Below are 17198 nucleotides of genomic sequence, written 5' to 3'. Positions count from 1 at the left end.
CAAGGGTTGAGGAATCCCAGCATCCTAGCTCTACACAACAGCTGTACCACTTTAGAGCAAAGGGTCTGGTTACCAGAGGCTCCCACAAGAAAAAAAGTTGTAATGCTTAAGGGTTCAGCAGCATCCTGGGCCTTTGCAAAGGCTGTAGCACTTGGGGGCACCATCTGCTCTTCCCACCGCTGCCAAACGCCATGGAACATAATAGCTGACAAAGGCCAGCACTTACAGTTGGGTGGTGGTGGTGCACGCCTTTAATCGGGGAGGCAGGGGCAGGTGGATCTCTGTAAATCCAAGGCCAGCCTGGTCTACAGAGTGAGTTCCAAGACAAGGCTCCAAAGCTATACAGAGAAACCTGTCCTGAAAAAAAAAAAAAGACTAGCACACACACACACACACACACACACACACACACACACACACACACTCCTCATATAGGCCTCTGTGCCTACCCAGAATAAAAAGACCCAATGCAGGGGAGGGGATTGGTTATATTATTGTCTGTAAAACCATAGTCAAGCTACTTCTCTTTGCCTCATCCCATTCATTGAATGGGAGAGGACACAGCTTCTTGGACCAGATCGTCTTCAGGTCTTCAGCAGGTCCTCAGTCCCTGGCCAAGGATGTGTTCACTTCAGCTGTTGTAACTGAGCCTGAATAAGCCTTCAGGCAGAGATTATCCTGTAGTTTACTTCCTCAGCTCAGGGTCTCACAGTGTTTCTCACACTGAGACAAATGAGTAACCTATAGGACAGTGCCTGCTGTGTCCTAAACTACCACACAAACAAGGCCGAGTCACAGCTTTCAGGGGTCCACAAGGCATTCTGTAGCGGGAGAACCTAAGGGAACCAACCATGTATCCTAACCCGGAGTACTCTATTGCACTCCAACATGCATGCATAGGGACAGTGGAGAGAACGCCAACCCTGTGACAGAGAGGACAGCCCTATGACTACTTGTTCCATCTTGGACGTGTCCATTTCCCCAGGTGCGAACTGAGCTTCCCCATGTACAGAATTTTGTCTTTGGAGACAAGGTCTCACTACTTAGTTTGGGCTGGCCTTGAAAGGCCAATCTTCCTTCCCCAGGTGTTAAGTGCTGGGACTACAGGAGATTTCACAAGATTTTTAGGATTGGAAAAATACAGAAAACCTTATTTTTCTTTTTCCCTCAAAATTCAGTAGTGATGGAGCTGGGCTTACTACTTGCCATCTGTGTACAGTCTGGTTCCTGTTTAAAAACAACAAACAAAAACCAAGCTAGGTAGTGGTGGCACACACCTTTAATCCCAACACTGGGGGGGGGGGGATACACGAGTTTGAGGCCAGCCTGGTTTACAGAGGGAGTTCCAGGACAAGCAGGGCTAAGCAGAGACCCTGTCTCAAGGGAAATGTAGTATTTTGGGAACCCCAAAGTATAGAAAGATCAAACACAATATTTTATTATTAGCATTCCTTTATGTATTCAATGTAATAACACCAAGAAAATGGCATTGAGAACCAGATACTTTGACAACACGCCAGACACAGCACAGACCTAAAGACAGCTACTGTAGACTTAACCTCGGCATTCAATTTTACTTTTTGGTTGCAAAGCATAACTGATTTATTAGGAAAAAAAAAAAAGAAAAAGAAACCCTAAATATTGTAGCCAGCCTTGGCTCAGGGTCTTTACCAGAAATGTGACAATACTCAAAAACTATTAAAAACTGATAACTTGGTCATATATGACTATTACATGTTTAAGTGAACTTTGTTTGGTCTGGAACACTGCACTAGTAGAACAACTGATCTTCTGACTAAAATAATCAGTGTAGAATGACAAGTTCATGCTGGTAATACACTGGGGAGATATTCAATAGGGTGAACATGACAAAGGGTTAGTTACTTGGCAGCACAAGGTGGGAACGGGCTGATCCCTGACATGAATTCCTCCATTGTCTACCCATGACATCTTTGCTGGTCTTGGGTCAAGTCGAATACCCTTCTAATTCAGCCCGAAGAAGTCCTCTTCCTCCTCCTCCTCTTCCTCTGCTGCCTCCTTGTCTTTTATCAGCGTCAGTAACTGCAGTAAGCCTGGGGCTGGGCCACCCTCTGGCAGTCCAAGCTCTCTTCGGACTGTCTTCTGAACTGCCCCAGCAACAATCTGGTCTAGACGGGCCTGATTCACAACTTCTTTCTCAATTACTCCTTTCTGTACCAATTTCTGTAACAAAGGCTCCAGCCTTAGAACATAGGCAGACAGCTTTTCATCCGTCTTCTGGTAAGTAGTAAGGTATTTTACTTGCAGTGACCTAGGATTATCAATTACCCCAAATATTGTCTCAAGAGTCTCCAGGCACTCAGCAACTGTAATGAAAGGATTGTTTATCTTGAGGGCTCGAATAATTTCAAACGCTGGGCCTCTAAGGCTCTCTATCAACCGCCTTCTTTTCTCTACATCCGACACCTGCCATGTTTTCATTACCTGAGAAGTATGAAACATCCAAGACTCAAATTCTTCTTCACCTGGTCCTGGAGGATCCCTGCCTGAGAAAACACCCAGCTTTTTGTACCTCAGATACTGCAGGGTAGGCTTAAAGGCCTCATGTAATGCCTGTGCCAACATGGGGGCTCGCATTACAGGGATCATGCCCTGGTCTAAGCTGGGAGGGTCATTTCGATTTCCAAGAACTCTGGTCAGTTCGCCCATCGTCATACCCTCTCCCGTTAAAAACTCATTTAATTTGCATAAAAACTCATTATCAACATCAGGAGGCTTAAAGATCACTCTCCAGACACCTCCTTTTCCAGGTATCTCCTTGGGAACCAGAGCACTGGTAGTCTCTACCGCAAGCCCCACTAAGGCCACATTCTTGTTCTCATCCCTCCTGAACATCCTCCCAAGCAGTCTGTGTTCCCCCAAGGGTGCCAGGCCAGCCTGCAAGGCCTCCTCGATTTCTGCCACTCCGCAGGTCAGAGGGATGCCAGCAACCAACAGTGCTTTCCGAGGGCTTATATCCATCCCCCTGCACCAGTCTTCTAAGAGCCTCAGCGTCATGGTGCCAGAATACTGAAGACGTAGTTAGCCCCAGGCGGCACTGCCGCCGCCACTCACAGTGATGTGCGCACTTGTCTCTTCAACTCGCCGAGGTCCAGGAGCCTGAGAAGACAGAACACCCATGAAAATTAACGGTGTTCGGGCCGCCCTGCAGCGGCTCCTCCGCCCTCCCGCCTCTGGCGCCCGCAGACCCGCCGTTATAGACGCACTGCTCGGATCCCGGGGAAGGCGTCTGACCTTTGAGGGCTTCAGACGAGACCCGGTGCCAGGAGCCCGCCTCGCCCGCTGAGGCCAGAGAAACGACTGCTGCAACCACCTCAAGGGACAGACAATCGCCTCTGTCCGAGATGGTAGGAGGCGGTGCGGTAGAGACAGCCTGACGTCACGAGAGGCGGGCACACGTTTCCGGCCCGAGACGGAAGCTCTGACTGCGGCGGCATCCGGGACTGCGAGCGGGCGGGCCACTCCGGACAGGAAGGTGAGACCCGGGACTGCTTAGCTTGGCTGTCAAGCTGGCCCGGCGCTTCGCCGTGTGCCGAGCTCGGGGCTCTGCAGGCCAGATCTAGCGCAGCCTGCTCAGCCCAGGCGCCGCAGTGCTTGCGGCTGGGGGGCGGGCCCGGCTGCCCCGAGACCCCGGAGGCCGAGCATCTCCAGGTGGCTGCCCCCAACCGGGGCTCCCGAGAGCGATGGGGCCCTCCGCCGCGTGACCTGACCAGCCGTGGTCACGCTGAGCTTAATCACTACTAGCTCGTGCTCCCGCCGGCGGCGCTCAGCTTCTCTGAGCTGTGCGACCCAGAGGCTTTCTCTTAAGGTGGCTTGTTCTGAAATGCCAAAGGTACCTGACTATTCAGAACTGAGTGACTCTTGCACGCTTGCTGGGGGAACAGGAAGACTTTCGGGACCACTGTAAGTGTTTGAGTTACTGTCTTAACTTCGGGGCTTCGACATTGGTTTAAAGAGTAGAACCCAGGGTGAATGTATGAAGTGTTAAGACAGAAAGCATTCCAACTGTCAAGTGCCATGTCCTGTGCGGAAACTAGATAACCCAGATAATCTGAAACAAAGATGTACTGTGTATATTCAAACAAGATGTGATGATTCATTCCCTCTGTGGGGCTCACATATATATAGCAGCATTCAATATATACTGAAACCAATATTTTTATGTGCTCACAACTGTTATATAAAACAACCACCTGTAAGTTGTTTACAGCTATTAAATCTTAAATATGCTCTTGCTTTCCAGAACTCAAATTTAAAACAAGTGCACTTGGAAGTTGCCATAGCAACATTACTAGACCCTAACTGTAGTTTTTTTTCTGTGTTTACATTGAAGGCACAGAGCATGGAGAATGATGAACTTCCGTCAGCGGATGGGATGGATTGGAGTGGGACTGTATTTGCTGGCAAGTGCAGCAGCATTTTACTATGTTTTTGAAATCAATGAGACTTACAACAGGTTGGCTTTGGAACACATTCAGCAGCACCCTGAGGAGCCTCGGGAAGGAACCACATGGACACACTCCTTGAAAGCTCGGTTACTCTCCCTGCCCTTTTGGTTGTGGACAGTTATTTTTCTGGTACCATACTTACAGATGTTTTTGTTTCTTTATTCTTGTACAAGAGCTGATCCCAAAACAGTGGGCTACTGTATTATACCCATATGCTTGGCAGTTCTCTGCAATCGCCACCAGGCATTCGTCAAGGCTTCTAATCAGATCAGCAGGCTACAACTGATTGACACCTAAAGCAGACACTGACTTCTCCTGCTGATCACAAGACTGCAACCTCAGGAAGCTGTGGTGGAGCAGGGACTTAAAATAATGTGACCAGAGGACTACTTTATCTGAATCATAGTGACTTCTTAAGCCCGAGAAACTACTAAAGAATCATGTTGCTGACTTCAGATTCTGGAAGTGAAATAATGGCTTGTTATTTGCAGTCTTTAGAAACTTGAAAAAGTACCTGAATTTTTATTTCTAGTCTATGTGCAACATAGTATGATTCAGAAATTTTTCCGTTGGGGAAAACAATGAATATTTCCATTGTGTTAAGTGTAAAAGGGTCTTGCCATGATCATAAAATTTAAATTTTATACATTCACTTGGCTTGCTTAAAAATCCTTCAGACTAAGACACTAATTCATCCTGCTAGAGCTAACTGCTTTCTTGCTTTCGTCTTAAACGGAATGGGTTTAAAATTACTGAGGTGATGGCTACCACATTTCTGGGGTTTTTTTTGGGGGGGGGGGGAAGAAGAAGTATGGAAAGAGAACCCAAGCCTTTTATGCTTCTTTTATTTGCTTTTTGAAGACAGGGTTTCTCTGTGTAACCCTGGCTGTCCTGGAACTCTGCCTCCAGAGGTGCTGGGATTACAGTTGTGCACCACCACAACTGGTGGCTTTTGTACTTTTACTAATGGATTATAATCACATCCATGAGGGCTGTTTAGATACACAGAATTTGTTCTCTCTTTTTGGAGTGGGGGTGGCTACCAAAATGACTCATCTTTTAAAAACTATGTAGGAACTGAACAGATTAAATGGTTGAAAGTCTAGAAATAACACACAGAAAAAATTTGGAAATATAGTCCAGTCTGCATCAAACCCTGTGAAAGGTTATCATGTCATAATCTTTCTCATTCTTTTCTAACCCAAGGTTGGGCCTTAAAGCCCAAGGATCAAGATACGATCCTTATACATAATCTCTGCACTTGGAACATCTGTGTCTGGTCACTAGAGACTTCCTGGGTGAGACCAGGGTATGCAGTGGTGACAATACTAAAACATTTCACGCTATTTTATTAATAACCGGGGACTACAGCAACCCTGTAAGATAGCAGCACTTTATTACCTATGCTTTGCAGATGTAAAACAGGAAGCAGAGAAGCAGCCTGCCATAAGTCAGGTCATCACCCAACACCTGTTTCTCACCCCATGCTCTGTACAATGGCAACTATTCTGTGTATACTGCCTACTGACTTGTACCAAAAATGGAAATGAGTATTAGTGAAAGTTTTCCTCAATTTATATAACTGTAAGCTTTTGTGTGTGTGGGAGGGGGGGCGGACGGATGGGAACAGCTAAAGGTGTGCATGCAACACCATACTTTAATCTTAAAGAGACTGAACTATAAGCTGGGCAGTAGTGGCATAGGCCAGCCTGGTCTACAAGAGCTAGTTCCAGGACAGGCTTAAAAACTACAAAGAAACCCGTGTGTGTGTGGGGGGGGGGGGCCGGAAGGACGGACCGAACTATATCAAAGCATCAGAATCTACTTTATGATCTCTCTTTCTCTTGAAACAGTTTCTCTATGTAACTGTCCTGGATATACTGGAACTCATTTGGTAGACCAGGCTGGCACCTAGATCTACCTGTCTGCCTCCAGGAGTGCTGGGATTAAAAGCATGTGCCACTACACATGCTTTAGGAAGTGGCACATGCCTTTGAACTTGGAGGCAGTGGCAGGCAAATCTCTGGGTTCCAGGATAGCCAGGGCTACCAAGAGAAATAAATTACTGAAATAACACATCTTTTGCTCCAGGGAAACAGTCTGACATACCTATTTCTTTTCTTTTGTTTTTTGAGACAGGGTTTCTCTGTAGCTTTTGGAGCCTTCATGGAACTAGCTTTTGTAGACCAGGCTGGCCTTGAACTCACAGAGATCCACCTGCCTCTGCCTCCCAAGTGCTGGGATTAAAGGTGTGTGCCAACACCGCCCAGCTTGACGTACCTATTTCTGCAAATCAGTTGCATCTTTTGCGTTCTATTAGTAGGCACGTTGCAGGAAGTTTTAGAAGCCTTCTACATTAACTCTTCACTCCATTCCTGAGGCAGGTGTTATATTGCCATGAGTGCCATTTTACAAGACTCTGAAGCATGCAGGAATTAATAACCTGTCCATGGACATGGCAAATAATTGCAAAAGCCATGTTAATTGGAAAAGCCATAGGTAGTATATGGTAGCACATGCCTTTGGGAGGCAGACGCAGGTGGATTTCTGTGAGTCTAGTCTACATAGTGAGATCCTGTCTCAAAACAACAGCAAAAGTCAGAAAAGCAAAGATTTGAACCCAGGGTATCTGGATTCAGATACGAGCTCTGTACTTACAGAAAAATTAGTACTGAGGTAGTAATATTAAAAAAAAAAGTCCGTGATAGGGTTTCTCTGTATAGCTCTGGCTGCCCTGGAACTCACTGTGCAGACCAGGCTGGCCGTGAACTCAGCTGTCCTACCTCTGCAGGAATTAAAGGCATGCACTACAACACCTGGCTGATATTTAATATTTTTAAGGCAAATTATTTTAACTACTCGTTCAAGTAGGATTAATATAGTTTTCCAAATGTAGTTAATTATTAGTGTTTAGCTTACAAGGTTAATCTGGCTTTTTTTTTTTTTTTTGGTTTTTCGAGACAGGGTTTCTCTGTGGCTTTGGAGCCTGTCCTGGAACTAGCTCTGTAGACCAGGCTGGTCTCGAACTCACAGAGATCCGCCTGCCTCTGCCTCCCGAGAGCTGGGATTAAAGGTGTGCACCCAGCCGTTAATCTGCTTTTTAAATTACATTTACTCATCTCTGAGGGTACACAAGTGAGGCTGGATGCCACAGTGTAAATGTAGAGGGCAGAGGACAACCATGGCTGTGTTTTCTCTGGTGCTGTCTACTTTGGTTTTGGAGACAGGGTCTCTCTCTCACTGGCCTGTAGCTCACCGAGTGGATAGGCTGGCCAGCCAGTGAGACTTATCCCAGGCTCCACTGGGAGCACAGCCTGGCTCCCCAACACCCTTTAAAAAACAGAAACAAGCTGGGCGGTGGTGGCGCATGCCTTTAATCCCAGCACTCGGGAGGCAGAGGCAGGCGGATCTCTGTGAGTTCGAGACCAGCTTGGTCTACAAGAGCTAGTTCCAGGACAGGCTCCAAAACCACAGAGAAACCCTGTCTCGAAAAACCAAAAAAAAAAAACAAACAAAAAACAAAACAAAAAAAAACCCAAAAAACAACCCAGAAACAAATATAGAATCTGATTCTACTTTATAATATTTATTTATTTATTTTGGTTTTTTCGAGACAGGGTTTCTCTGTAGCTTTGGAGTTTTATAATCTTTAAGCTTTATAATCTTTAAAAGGAATAAAAAGTTTGTGTTTGGTGGAGTATGATACAAAGTGCTCACTTGAGTAACTCACTGCTCCTGTGACACAAACACATGTTTGTATGGCATGGGTAGTGTTGGTCTTTTCTTAAATACCCAGTGCTAATGACCTAGCATCTTCAGCCCCTAAATTCCTGGCAGAAGCACTTACTGTGATACTTCATTATTCATTCTTTCATCGAGTATGCACCAGCATGTGACAAATCCTCCCACATATGAAGTCCTAGATGACTCTGGACTGTGGGTGGAAATCACCATGCATTAATATTTCTTTTGTTGTAAAGTGATGGGGAGAAAAAAAGAAAAAACACACAAATAATGTCAAGGTTCATGGAGGAGGCCTCAGGTCATTTTGTCTTAAATACTTTTCAGATGCTTCCATTAGGGCTGAAAAGAACTGGTCCACGGTGCTTTGGTGCTTTCATGTAGCATTCACTGAAGAGTCAAGTTAGAGCTGTGCTTATCTTTGGAACAGTAACAGCAAATCTTCTGTACAAAGTTCACTCGAGTCATCTGCAAATTTACCTACATTCCTTAATATTCAATCTTCTCTGGGTTGTTCTGAAAATGCTTCTGTCAGACTTTTGCCTCCCATTCCGCCAAAACTGCTCACTGGTGATTAACACTGCACCCAACGACCAGGTCTTGATTCTAGATTTACTTTTTGAAGTTTCTGACACTGCATCCTTGACATACTTTCTTCAGCTGGCTTTTAGGTCAGCACCATCATTTCTGATGGATGTTCCTTAGTTGCCTGCTCATTTAGGAGCCATGAGCCAAGAGGAGCAGCCACAAGTGGTCAGTGGCTGCATATATTGAGTGGCTCAGTTCTAGATAATTCCTGTTTTTTCTTCTTCCTCTCAGCTGTTTGCTGCTGCTTTGATGAATCCTTTTGGGGAATCTCCTCCAATACTACGTGTTGGTGTGCTTCAGTTCTCTCTTCTTAGCCTGTCATTTCGTCCAGTCTTGTGGTTTTAACTGCCCTTCTCCAGAGTTACTTGAATTCCCACCACCTACTTGTTGCTTTCTGAAGTGGACTCTCCCTAGGTTACCTTGGATGGTTTTGAATTTGATCTTCTTGTTGGGATCACTTGCGTGCATGCATCACTACACCCAGTTTCACTTCACTGCCTGCCTAGACTTCATACATTTACTAAAAAGCTCATGAAATTTAACCTGCCTGAAACCAAGCTGCTAATGTCAGCCTGCAAAACCTGTTTTTCAAGTCTAGTACCACGGGATCGTGCACAGTTCAAGGACAACCTAAGTCAGGCAGCAAGTTCGAGGCCCTGTCTCAGGCTGGGTGTAGTAGCCACACCCTTAATTTTAGCATGGGGAGAGGCAGGCAGTTCTAGAGTGAGTTCCAGGACCACACAGATAAACCCCACCTCAAAGAAGTCCTAATCAGCACCCCATTCCTTCAAGCCATTCCCCACTCTTTTTGCTCAATTCTGCTCCTGCCACACTACCATCTTTTCCTTTTCTGAAAGCTTATACTATGTAACTCATAAACTTAGGATCCTCCTGCCTCTGCCTCCAGAGTGCTGGGATTACAGACATGTGCTTCCTTGCTTGGCTCTAATTCTTGATTTTGGAACATTTCAGAAATTCCCGACCCAGGGCCTACTTTAGTGCTCTGTGTTTTCTTCTAACTGTGGCTCAAATGTCACCTTAGTGAATCTCTCCAACTGCCTAAATGAAAGAAAGCATTCTTCCCAGTTTAACTTTTCCCTACAGTACTTACCTATTCTCACATGATCATATGTACATTTCCTCAAAATCTTGGATTTTTGTCATGTATTGTGATAAGCCCTATGCTTACAATAATAACTGGCACACAGTAGGTGTTCAGTATGTATTCATAAATGTATACATCTCATTATATATACTGTAAAAATCAACTTAATTCATTTTCCCTAGAGAGCAAAGTCAAGAGCTAATATTTACTATTAAGTGTGTGCCCTAATGTATCAGGTGTTCTATGTTAATCCAGCTCTTTTAGATCTCAGGATTTAGTGATATTCTCTTCAAGGCCAAGATTTAAACTGTCCCTCAATATAATTTTGTTTTGAGTTCTTGTGATATCAGTTGGCTTAGAATTTTCCTTATTGGTGTTGAGTAAAAAAACATATACTAGTTTTTTTTTAATTGAGTGGATGACTACAATCCTCAATAAATTTGTTTCAGTCATAAAATTATAGTTTCTTAAGCCATCCAATATGTACAAAGTCCAAGGGCTCTTAGAACTACACAAGTTTCAGTCCCTGGTGTTCCAGTACCGTGGATCAAGAAAGCATTCATAAACAACTACCACCTCTACCAAAATTCTGGCTAGAATAAATTTCTATTTAAAACTATACTCCAGTAGCCTGTTGATACCTCAATGTGAGATGCTACTTGTTAAGGTTTAAACAGCTTATTTCTAGAATTCACTGTTTCCTGAACCACAACTTTAAATAAATAAAGCAGTTTTGATCCCAAAGGTCACCAGAAAACTAGAATAGTTACAGCATTTTTATGGCATTTTTATACTTGGAAGTTAACACACTGGTTTAAAATGACTGTTTTCAAGGTTAATCCTAAGCATATATAATCAACCTAGAACCTCTACTCTTCTTTATTTGATGGTACCCTGCTTCATACTTGACCCAGTTCTCCTAACCTATACAGAAGTTGCAATAAGAAAGGGGGTACTGGACTTCTCAAAACAAATCTACAGAGAATTCCAGGACAGCTAGTGCTACATAGTGAAATCCTGTCTCGAAAAACGAGAAAATATAAAAATAAAAGATCCATCAAACCTACAACTCAGAACCTCAAAACACTATATAAGCACAAATACTATATTGAAATGTCTTTATTAAACAAAGAAGAAAATATAAACATCTTAGGAGCAAGTTGAGCTATCAATTTAAACTATTTCTTTAACACTGCACGTTCATCTGTGTACCATATGAGGAAGTCAGGTTCCAAGGATTGGAGTTACAGAGGGTTGAGAGCCACCATATGGTGCTGGGAACTGAACCCAGGTCTTCTGTAAGAGCAGCCAGTGCTCTTAACTGCTGAATCACCTCTTCAGCTCCCTTAATTTAAACTATTTAAAATATACTATTTTAAATTATATACAGGCAAGTTTTTTTTAAAGGATTATGTAAATCTAGAGATACTTGAATTTGAGGAACATCATTAAACAAGTAAGAATCTCTGGCCATTAGTAATTTTTCCTAGTTGAAATTACCTTAGAGTGCTTAGTGGAATGTCCATGCTCCAGGAAAAACATTTTTAAAATGTAAAGTGTGTAAAGTGAATGTCCTTAGTAACATCAAGTGTAATTTCAGGTATTAGAACATGCAATTTGCAGCTGTGCATGCTAGCACACAGCACTCAGGAGGCAGAGGCAGGCAGATGGTCGAGTTTGAGGCCAGCACGATCTAAGGAACAAGTTCCAGCTAACCAGGCTACATGATGAGAGCCTGTCTTTAAAGCAAATGTTCTACCACAGAAGCACATTCCCATCCCTAAAGACTATTTTCATTTTTATTTTGAGATACGGGTGCAAACCCAGTGCCTTATGCATGCTAGACAAGCACTACTACCAAGCCTCAAAAGTTACAGATGTAAACTGGCAGAAAACAATCACTGGCTCTGTAACCTAAGGCAAATAACTACTCTGAGATTTAATTAATCTCTGAAGTAATAAGACATTTTGATTTGTTACGTCTAAGACTCTATGAGGCCCAGAATATGTCTCTATAATCCCAGCACCTAAGACATAGATGCAGGAAGATCACAGGTTTGAGAACAGGCTGTGTTACATTCAGGGAATTCTAGATCAAACTTCACTACATGGCAAAACCTTGTTTGAAGAAAACAACAAAAAGCCAGGTATGATAGTGCAAACTTGTGATCACCAACATTCAGAAGTAAGATATAGCAAGTTCAAAGCCAGCTGGACTATGTAGTGAATTCCAGGTCAGACTAGCCACATACATAGCAAGACCCAATCTCAAAACAAAATAGATATATTTTTTAAATATTTATTTATTATGCATACAATATTGTCTTGTGTATATGCCTGAAGGCCAGAAGAGGGCACCAGACCTCATTACAGATGGTTGTGAGCCACCATGTGGTTGCTGGGAATTGAACTCAGGACCTTTGGAAGAGCAGGCAATGCTCTTAACCTCTGAGCCATCTCTCCAGCCCCCAAAATAGATATATTATAACTAAAACAATTAATCTAGGGGCTGGAGAGATGGCTCAGAGGGTAAGAGCACTGCCTGCTCTTCCAAAGGCTCCTTTTTGACTAAAAGAATATGCCTACAGGAAATAGCTAAGTTGCAATCAATGAATTTTATTGACTTGGGCCTCATTTTTATTCTTGTATAGATGTATACACACACACACACAATATTATACTGCTCTCATCAATTCTTTCCAATAGAATTGTCTAGGACCATGATAAGCAGAGTTTGTTTGTTTGTTTGTTTTGGTTTTTCGAGACAATGTTTCTCTGTGTAACAGTCCTGGCTGTCCTGGAACGCATTCTGTGACCAGGCTAGCCTCCAAATCACAGAGATCTATCTGCCTGTCTCTGATTCCCAAGTGCTGGGATTAAAGGCATGTGCCGCCACCACCACCAACAAACAGTTTTTATAAAAGCTAAAAGATGCGGACATACACCATTAGATTTAATGATGTTTTGTTTTGTTTTTCAAAATAGAGTTTTCTCTGTGCAGCCTTGGTGGTCCTAGAACTGTTCTGCAGACCAGGCGAGGCTGTCCTTGAATTTGGAGATCCCACCTGCCTCTGCCTCTGGAGTCCTGGAATTAAAGGTAAGCCCATTACCACCCAGTGATTCAAAGGTTATTTTATTTATTTTATCATTTATTTATTTGTTTGCTTGTTTGTGTTTTTCAAGACAGGGTTTCAATGTGTATCTCTGGCTGTCCTGGAACTCGCTCCATAGACCGACCAATCTGGCCTCTAACTCAGAGATTCACCTCCCTCTGCCTCCTGAGTGAGTGCTGGAATTAAAGGTGTGCGCCACCACAGCCTGGCCTCAACACTCATTTTAAAGAACACAAATCTAAAAAATTGTCAATTTAAATTTTATCCATTATGAATGGTTCCATTCTATTTTTGAATGAGAAAACAAGACTTCATTCCAAACATTTATTGTACTTTTCTTTGTTTGAAACAAAAGTTCTCTTTGTTACAAACTTTACCAAAGAAAGAAAACAAATGAGTTCCCCAACTAAATCAAGGGTCTTCTGCAAGTACTAGCACATGATGATCAGGAAATAGTAGTGCTCTGATGTCTTGATCTATTCTTATTTGAAGCAAGGTCTTGACATGTAGCGCAAGCTAGGCTCCAACTTTGGATCCTCCGCCTCAGCCTCTGAAGAAGCTGGGATTACAAGTGTACAACATCTCACTCAATTTATTAGCAGTCTTAATTTCATAAAAGCTATTGCTAAGATGTTGGTTTAGGTCGTTTTGCAGATGGTCCATCTGAGTTAGTTCTGCTACCACTGTTATTTTCATCTTCTGCATCATCTTCATCATCACCTTTTAAAATAAATGTTTGTTGTGTGACATTATGTTTAGTGGTTGAAAGAAATACAGATAGGTAAAGTGATATGAGCCCATTTCCCTTTGGAGACTAAAAACCATGCATACCTCACATTTTCTAAACTGCAGAAGCCAGTGGATGGCTCAGCAGGTAAAGTAAATACAGTGCAAGTTTGGTGACCTGAGTTCAATCACTGGAACCATGGAAGGCGGAGGAGAGGACCAACTCTATACATATAACATGCTACCCACATACACACAATTAAAAGAATGCTTATGTTTTACCCTGGTGCTGGGCATTTGTATTATTTCCATTTTATAGCTATTAATCAACAGTGCTGCTACAATCAGTGAACTGAGTTTTGGTACAAACATATTTCCAGTTAACTGTGGAGGACTAGTGGTGTAACTATGGGGTATTATGGTTAAGTTTTTTAAATATTTATTTATTATGTACACAGTATTTTATCTGTGTGTATGCCTGCAGGCCAGAAGAGAGCACCAGACCTCATTACAGATGGTTGTGAACCACCATGTGGTTGCTGGGAATTGAACTCAGGACCTTTGGAAGAGCAGGCAATGCTCTTACCCTCTGAGCCATCTCTCCAGTCCTATGGTTAAGTTTTTGAGGAACTCTAAGATGGATACAAAATTTTACACTTCTACCAATAATGGCCTCTAATCTCTTCACACCCTAGGTGATTGCTAATCTTGGTTGTCAACTTGGCTACATCTGGAACTGAAACCCAAGCAGCTTGACCCATCTGAGGAATTTTTCTTGAATTATCTGAGGTTAGAGACTCAGGCTAAACTGGCCCACACCTTCTGGTGGCAACCCACGTGAAAGCCTAAGGAAGAGGAAGCCTTTGTTATTTGCCCGCTTGCCTTCACTCTGTTCCCCTTACTAGTGTTAGAACCTGCCTACTTCTTCTGGGCTCCAACACAGACTGAAAACTGGCAGCTTCCCTGAGACTGTAGCACCAGATTAGGACTGCTGAGACATCCAGTCTCATAGACTGAACATTAACTGGATCCTTGACTTTTCTGTCATGAGATAGCCATTGCTGGACTACTCAGACCACAGGCTGCAAAGGCACTCATATACATACATACATACATACATATATAAATAAAATCAGTTTTGCTCTTTTAGAGAACCCTGACTAATACACCTAGCTAATACATTTTATTGATTTTTTTTTGGACAGGATTTCTCTGTGTAGTCTTGACTGTCCTAGAACTCATTCTGTTCTGTAGACCAGGCTGGCCTCAAAATCACAGAGATCCACCTGTTTCTGCTTCCAGAGCATTGGGATTAAAGGTGTGCACCACAACCACTGCCCCGCTTTTACTGTTCTTTTCAATGACATCAATATCCACATTATAAAGAAAAGTACAGTGTACCTTCCTTTGTAGAAGAGTTGACTCCTTAGCTCAGGGTAATAAAATATCTATTTTGTTGATCAAGATTAAAAATAAATTTGACAACGGTCAGGTATAGTGGCACATTTCTTTAATCCTAGCGCTGCTGAGGCAAATTCAAAATCAGCAGGTCTAATAGTTCCAAGGACAACCATGGGTACACAGTGACTACAAAATGTTTTTTTCTATTAACAAAGTTGGTGCTGGAGAAATCAGTGGTTAAGACCACTGCCTGCTGGGTTATGATGCCTTCTTCTGGCCTTAGAAAACACCACAGAGAAGTGATGTTCAGACATACACACAAGGCAGGCAAAATACCCATCTCTGAAAAAACAAAAACCTGAACTAGTAGTTAATTTCTACAACAGCAGGGGGGTGGTGGGGAAAGTAGGAGCCAGAGGAAGGGAAGGGCTGTGGTGAAACATTCCTTTGGACATGACATGGCCTGTACATAGGGACGGCAGCTGTAGTTACCCGCACAAGATGGCAACCTTAACATTCGATCCTGGAAGGGAAAGAGGCTTATGAGCCCCCCTCACACACACACCCCCCGCCGAGTTTTTGGCAGTTAATAGTTGCTGGGGGAGGAGTTGACATTTTCTTCAGTGGTGTAGTCACCTTGGGTTGCCCAGGCTCCCGGAAATAAACACCCACCCACCCAATCTCATACAAATAAACCTTGTGAATGGCAACAAAAGGCAGGAAAGAAAGGATGAGGGAAGCCCTGTTGGGAAGGGGTTCAAGCAAAGGATGAAAGACTGTCATGGAAGGAGAAAATGACCACAATGCATTACATGTATGAAACCATCCATTAATTTTTTTATGGTTTATTTAACTTTATTTTATGTGCATTGGTGTGAAGGTGTCAGATCCCCTGGAACTGGATTTCAGACAGTTGTGAGCTGCCATGTGGGTGCTGGGAATTGAATCCGGGTCCTTAAGAAGAGCAGTCAGTGCTCTTAACCGCTGAGCCATCTCTCCAGCCCCACCATCCATTAATTTAAAAATACAAAAAAAGCACCAGGCGCTGGTAGCGCAAGCCTTTAATCCCAGCACTCGGAAGGCAGAGGCAGGCGGGTCTCTGTGAGTTCGAGGCCAGCCTGATCTACAGACTGAGTTTCAGGACAGGCTCCAAAGCTACAAAGAAACCTTGTCTCGAAAAGACAAGACAAAACACCAAAAAGCAAAACCAGAATCCTTCTTCCAAAACAGCCACGAGAAAGGACTTTCTGAGGATTAAGACTCCCTACAACAAAGTCGGTCTCGACCCTATGAAACTGTTCCCATTCTGTCAAACATGTTTCTAATTTCATACCAGATAAAACTCCTTTTTGCCTTTCAACACCCAGCTCCAACGTCCCTCCCTTTAGATCTTCCTTCCAGCTAGCAACGGTTACAGACCGCCCGCCACACGTTCCACTCTCCCACGAGGTCTGCCTATCTCAACCCTTTGCGCCCCCCAGGAGCGGGGGCGTCCGGAGGACTGAGTTCGTCGTCTAGTCCCTAGCTCAATGCTCGCCACGTTTTTTTTTTAATTGTTGTTGTTTTGATTTTGGTGATGAATGAAAAGTCGTGAGGACGAGGGACAGAAAGACCAGACAAAGAGGCAGCGATCCCCGATCCCTCCTCCTCCCTAGGCTCGCTCTCCCGAGGCTGCCCTTCACACAGGCTGCCCACGCCAGACACCCCCGGCGCCCCGCCCACGCGCTCACCGTCCAAAGCGTCCTCCGGATCCGCTGTCGCGCCCTGCGCGTCCCGCTCCACGAGGGGCCCGAAGAACTCGGCTACCAGCTCCTTCATCCGGGCCACACCCGCCGACAGGCTCTGGAGAGGGTTCGCGTCCCCCGACGCCTCACAGGACACTCGCAGGCGCCGGGGCTCCCCGTCACACCCGACGTACTCGCCCGTCAGCTCCATGGCGACCACTTAGCTTCAACAGCGCGCCACAGAGACTTGCCACCCGGAAGCGGAAGCCCACCCCACGGCCGGGGCGGGAGGGAGAGGCGGGCAAAAGGAATG

At 44.1% G+C, this 17198-nt stretch overlaps 3 protein-coding genes across 4 annotated transcripts; 1 reads left to right on the top strand and 2 right to left on the bottom strand.

The window, feature by feature from the left end:
* Positions 1–1434: 1434 nt before the first annotated feature.
* Positions 1435–3412, bottom strand: Moap1 (modulator of apoptosis 1). The gene is made up of 2 exons (XM_075948289.1): positions 3274–3412; positions 1435–3138 (listed from the first exon to the last, which is right to left on the bottom strand). Exon 2 carries the CDS (start codon positions 3034–3036, stop codon positions 1984–1986), a length of 1053 nt encoding a protein of 350 aa, XP_075804404.1. The 5' UTR covers positions 3037–3138; positions 3274–3412; the 3' UTR covers positions 1435–1983.
* A 37-nt stretch (positions 3413–3449) lies between these two features.
* On the top strand, positions 3450–5139 carry Lyset (lysosomal enzyme trafficking factor). 2 transcript variants are annotated; one of them, XM_075948291.1, is made up of 2 exons: positions 3450–3514; positions 4373–5139. In XM_075948291.1, exon 2 carries the CDS (start codon positions 4389–4391, stop codon positions 4782–4784), a length of 396 nt encoding a protein of 131 aa, XP_075804406.1. In that variant the 5' UTR covers positions 3450–3514; positions 4373–4388; the 3' UTR covers positions 4785–5139. The 2 variants fall into 2 exon arrangements, with proteins under 2 accessions (XP_075804406.1, XP_075804405.1); XM_075948290.1 differs by lacking the exon at positions 3450–3514 and adding an exon at positions 3726–3942 and having other exon boundaries at positions 4373–4927.
* Positions 5140–13511: 8372 nt separating this feature from the next.
* Gon7 (GON7 subunit of KEOPS complex) lies at positions 13512–17155 on the bottom strand. The gene is made up of 2 exons (XM_075948293.1): positions 16892–17155; positions 13512–13754 (listed from the first exon to the last, which is right to left on the bottom strand). Exons 1-2 carry the CDS (start codon positions 17094–17096, stop codon positions 13660–13662), a joined length of 300 nt encoding a protein of 99 aa, XP_075804408.1. The 5' UTR covers positions 17097–17155; the 3' UTR covers positions 13512–13659.
* Between the last annotated feature and the right edge of the window lie 43 nt (positions 17156–17198).

This window comes from Microtus pennsylvanicus, chromosome 14 (genome assembly GCF_037038515.1).
Source record: "Microtus pennsylvanicus isolate mMicPen1 chromosome 14, mMicPen1.hap1, whole genome shotgun sequence".
In the NCBI taxonomy this organism is placed as follows: domain Eukaryota; kingdom Metazoa; phylum Chordata; class Mammalia; order Rodentia; family Cricetidae; genus Microtus; species Microtus pennsylvanicus.
Note: the sequence above shows the minus strand (reverse complement) of the source record. Positions and strands in the feature narration are given on the sequence as shown.

Bases quoted from the DNA above. Each gene is read 5' to 3' on its own strand.
- Moap1 (XM_075948289.1), bottom strand. From the start codon at position 3,036: ATGACGCTGAGGCTCTTAGAAGACTGGTGCAGGGGGATGGATATAAGC.
- Lyset (XM_075948290.1), top strand. From the start codon at position 3,863: ATGCCAAAGGTACCTGACTATTCAGAACTGAGTGACTCTTGCACGCTT. The intron at 3,943-4,372 runs GTAAGTGTTTGA...TTTACATTGAAG, and splicing joins GGAAGACTTTCGGGACCACT to GCACAGAGCATGGAGAATGA.
- Gon7 (XM_075948293.1), bottom strand. From the start codon at position 17,096: ATGGAGCTGACGGGCGAGTACGTCGGGTGTGACGGGGAGCCCCGGCGC. The intron at 13,755-16,891 runs GTGAGCGCGTGG...TTATTTTAAAAG, and splicing joins TCCGGAGGACGCTTTGGACG to GTGATGATGAAGATGATGCA.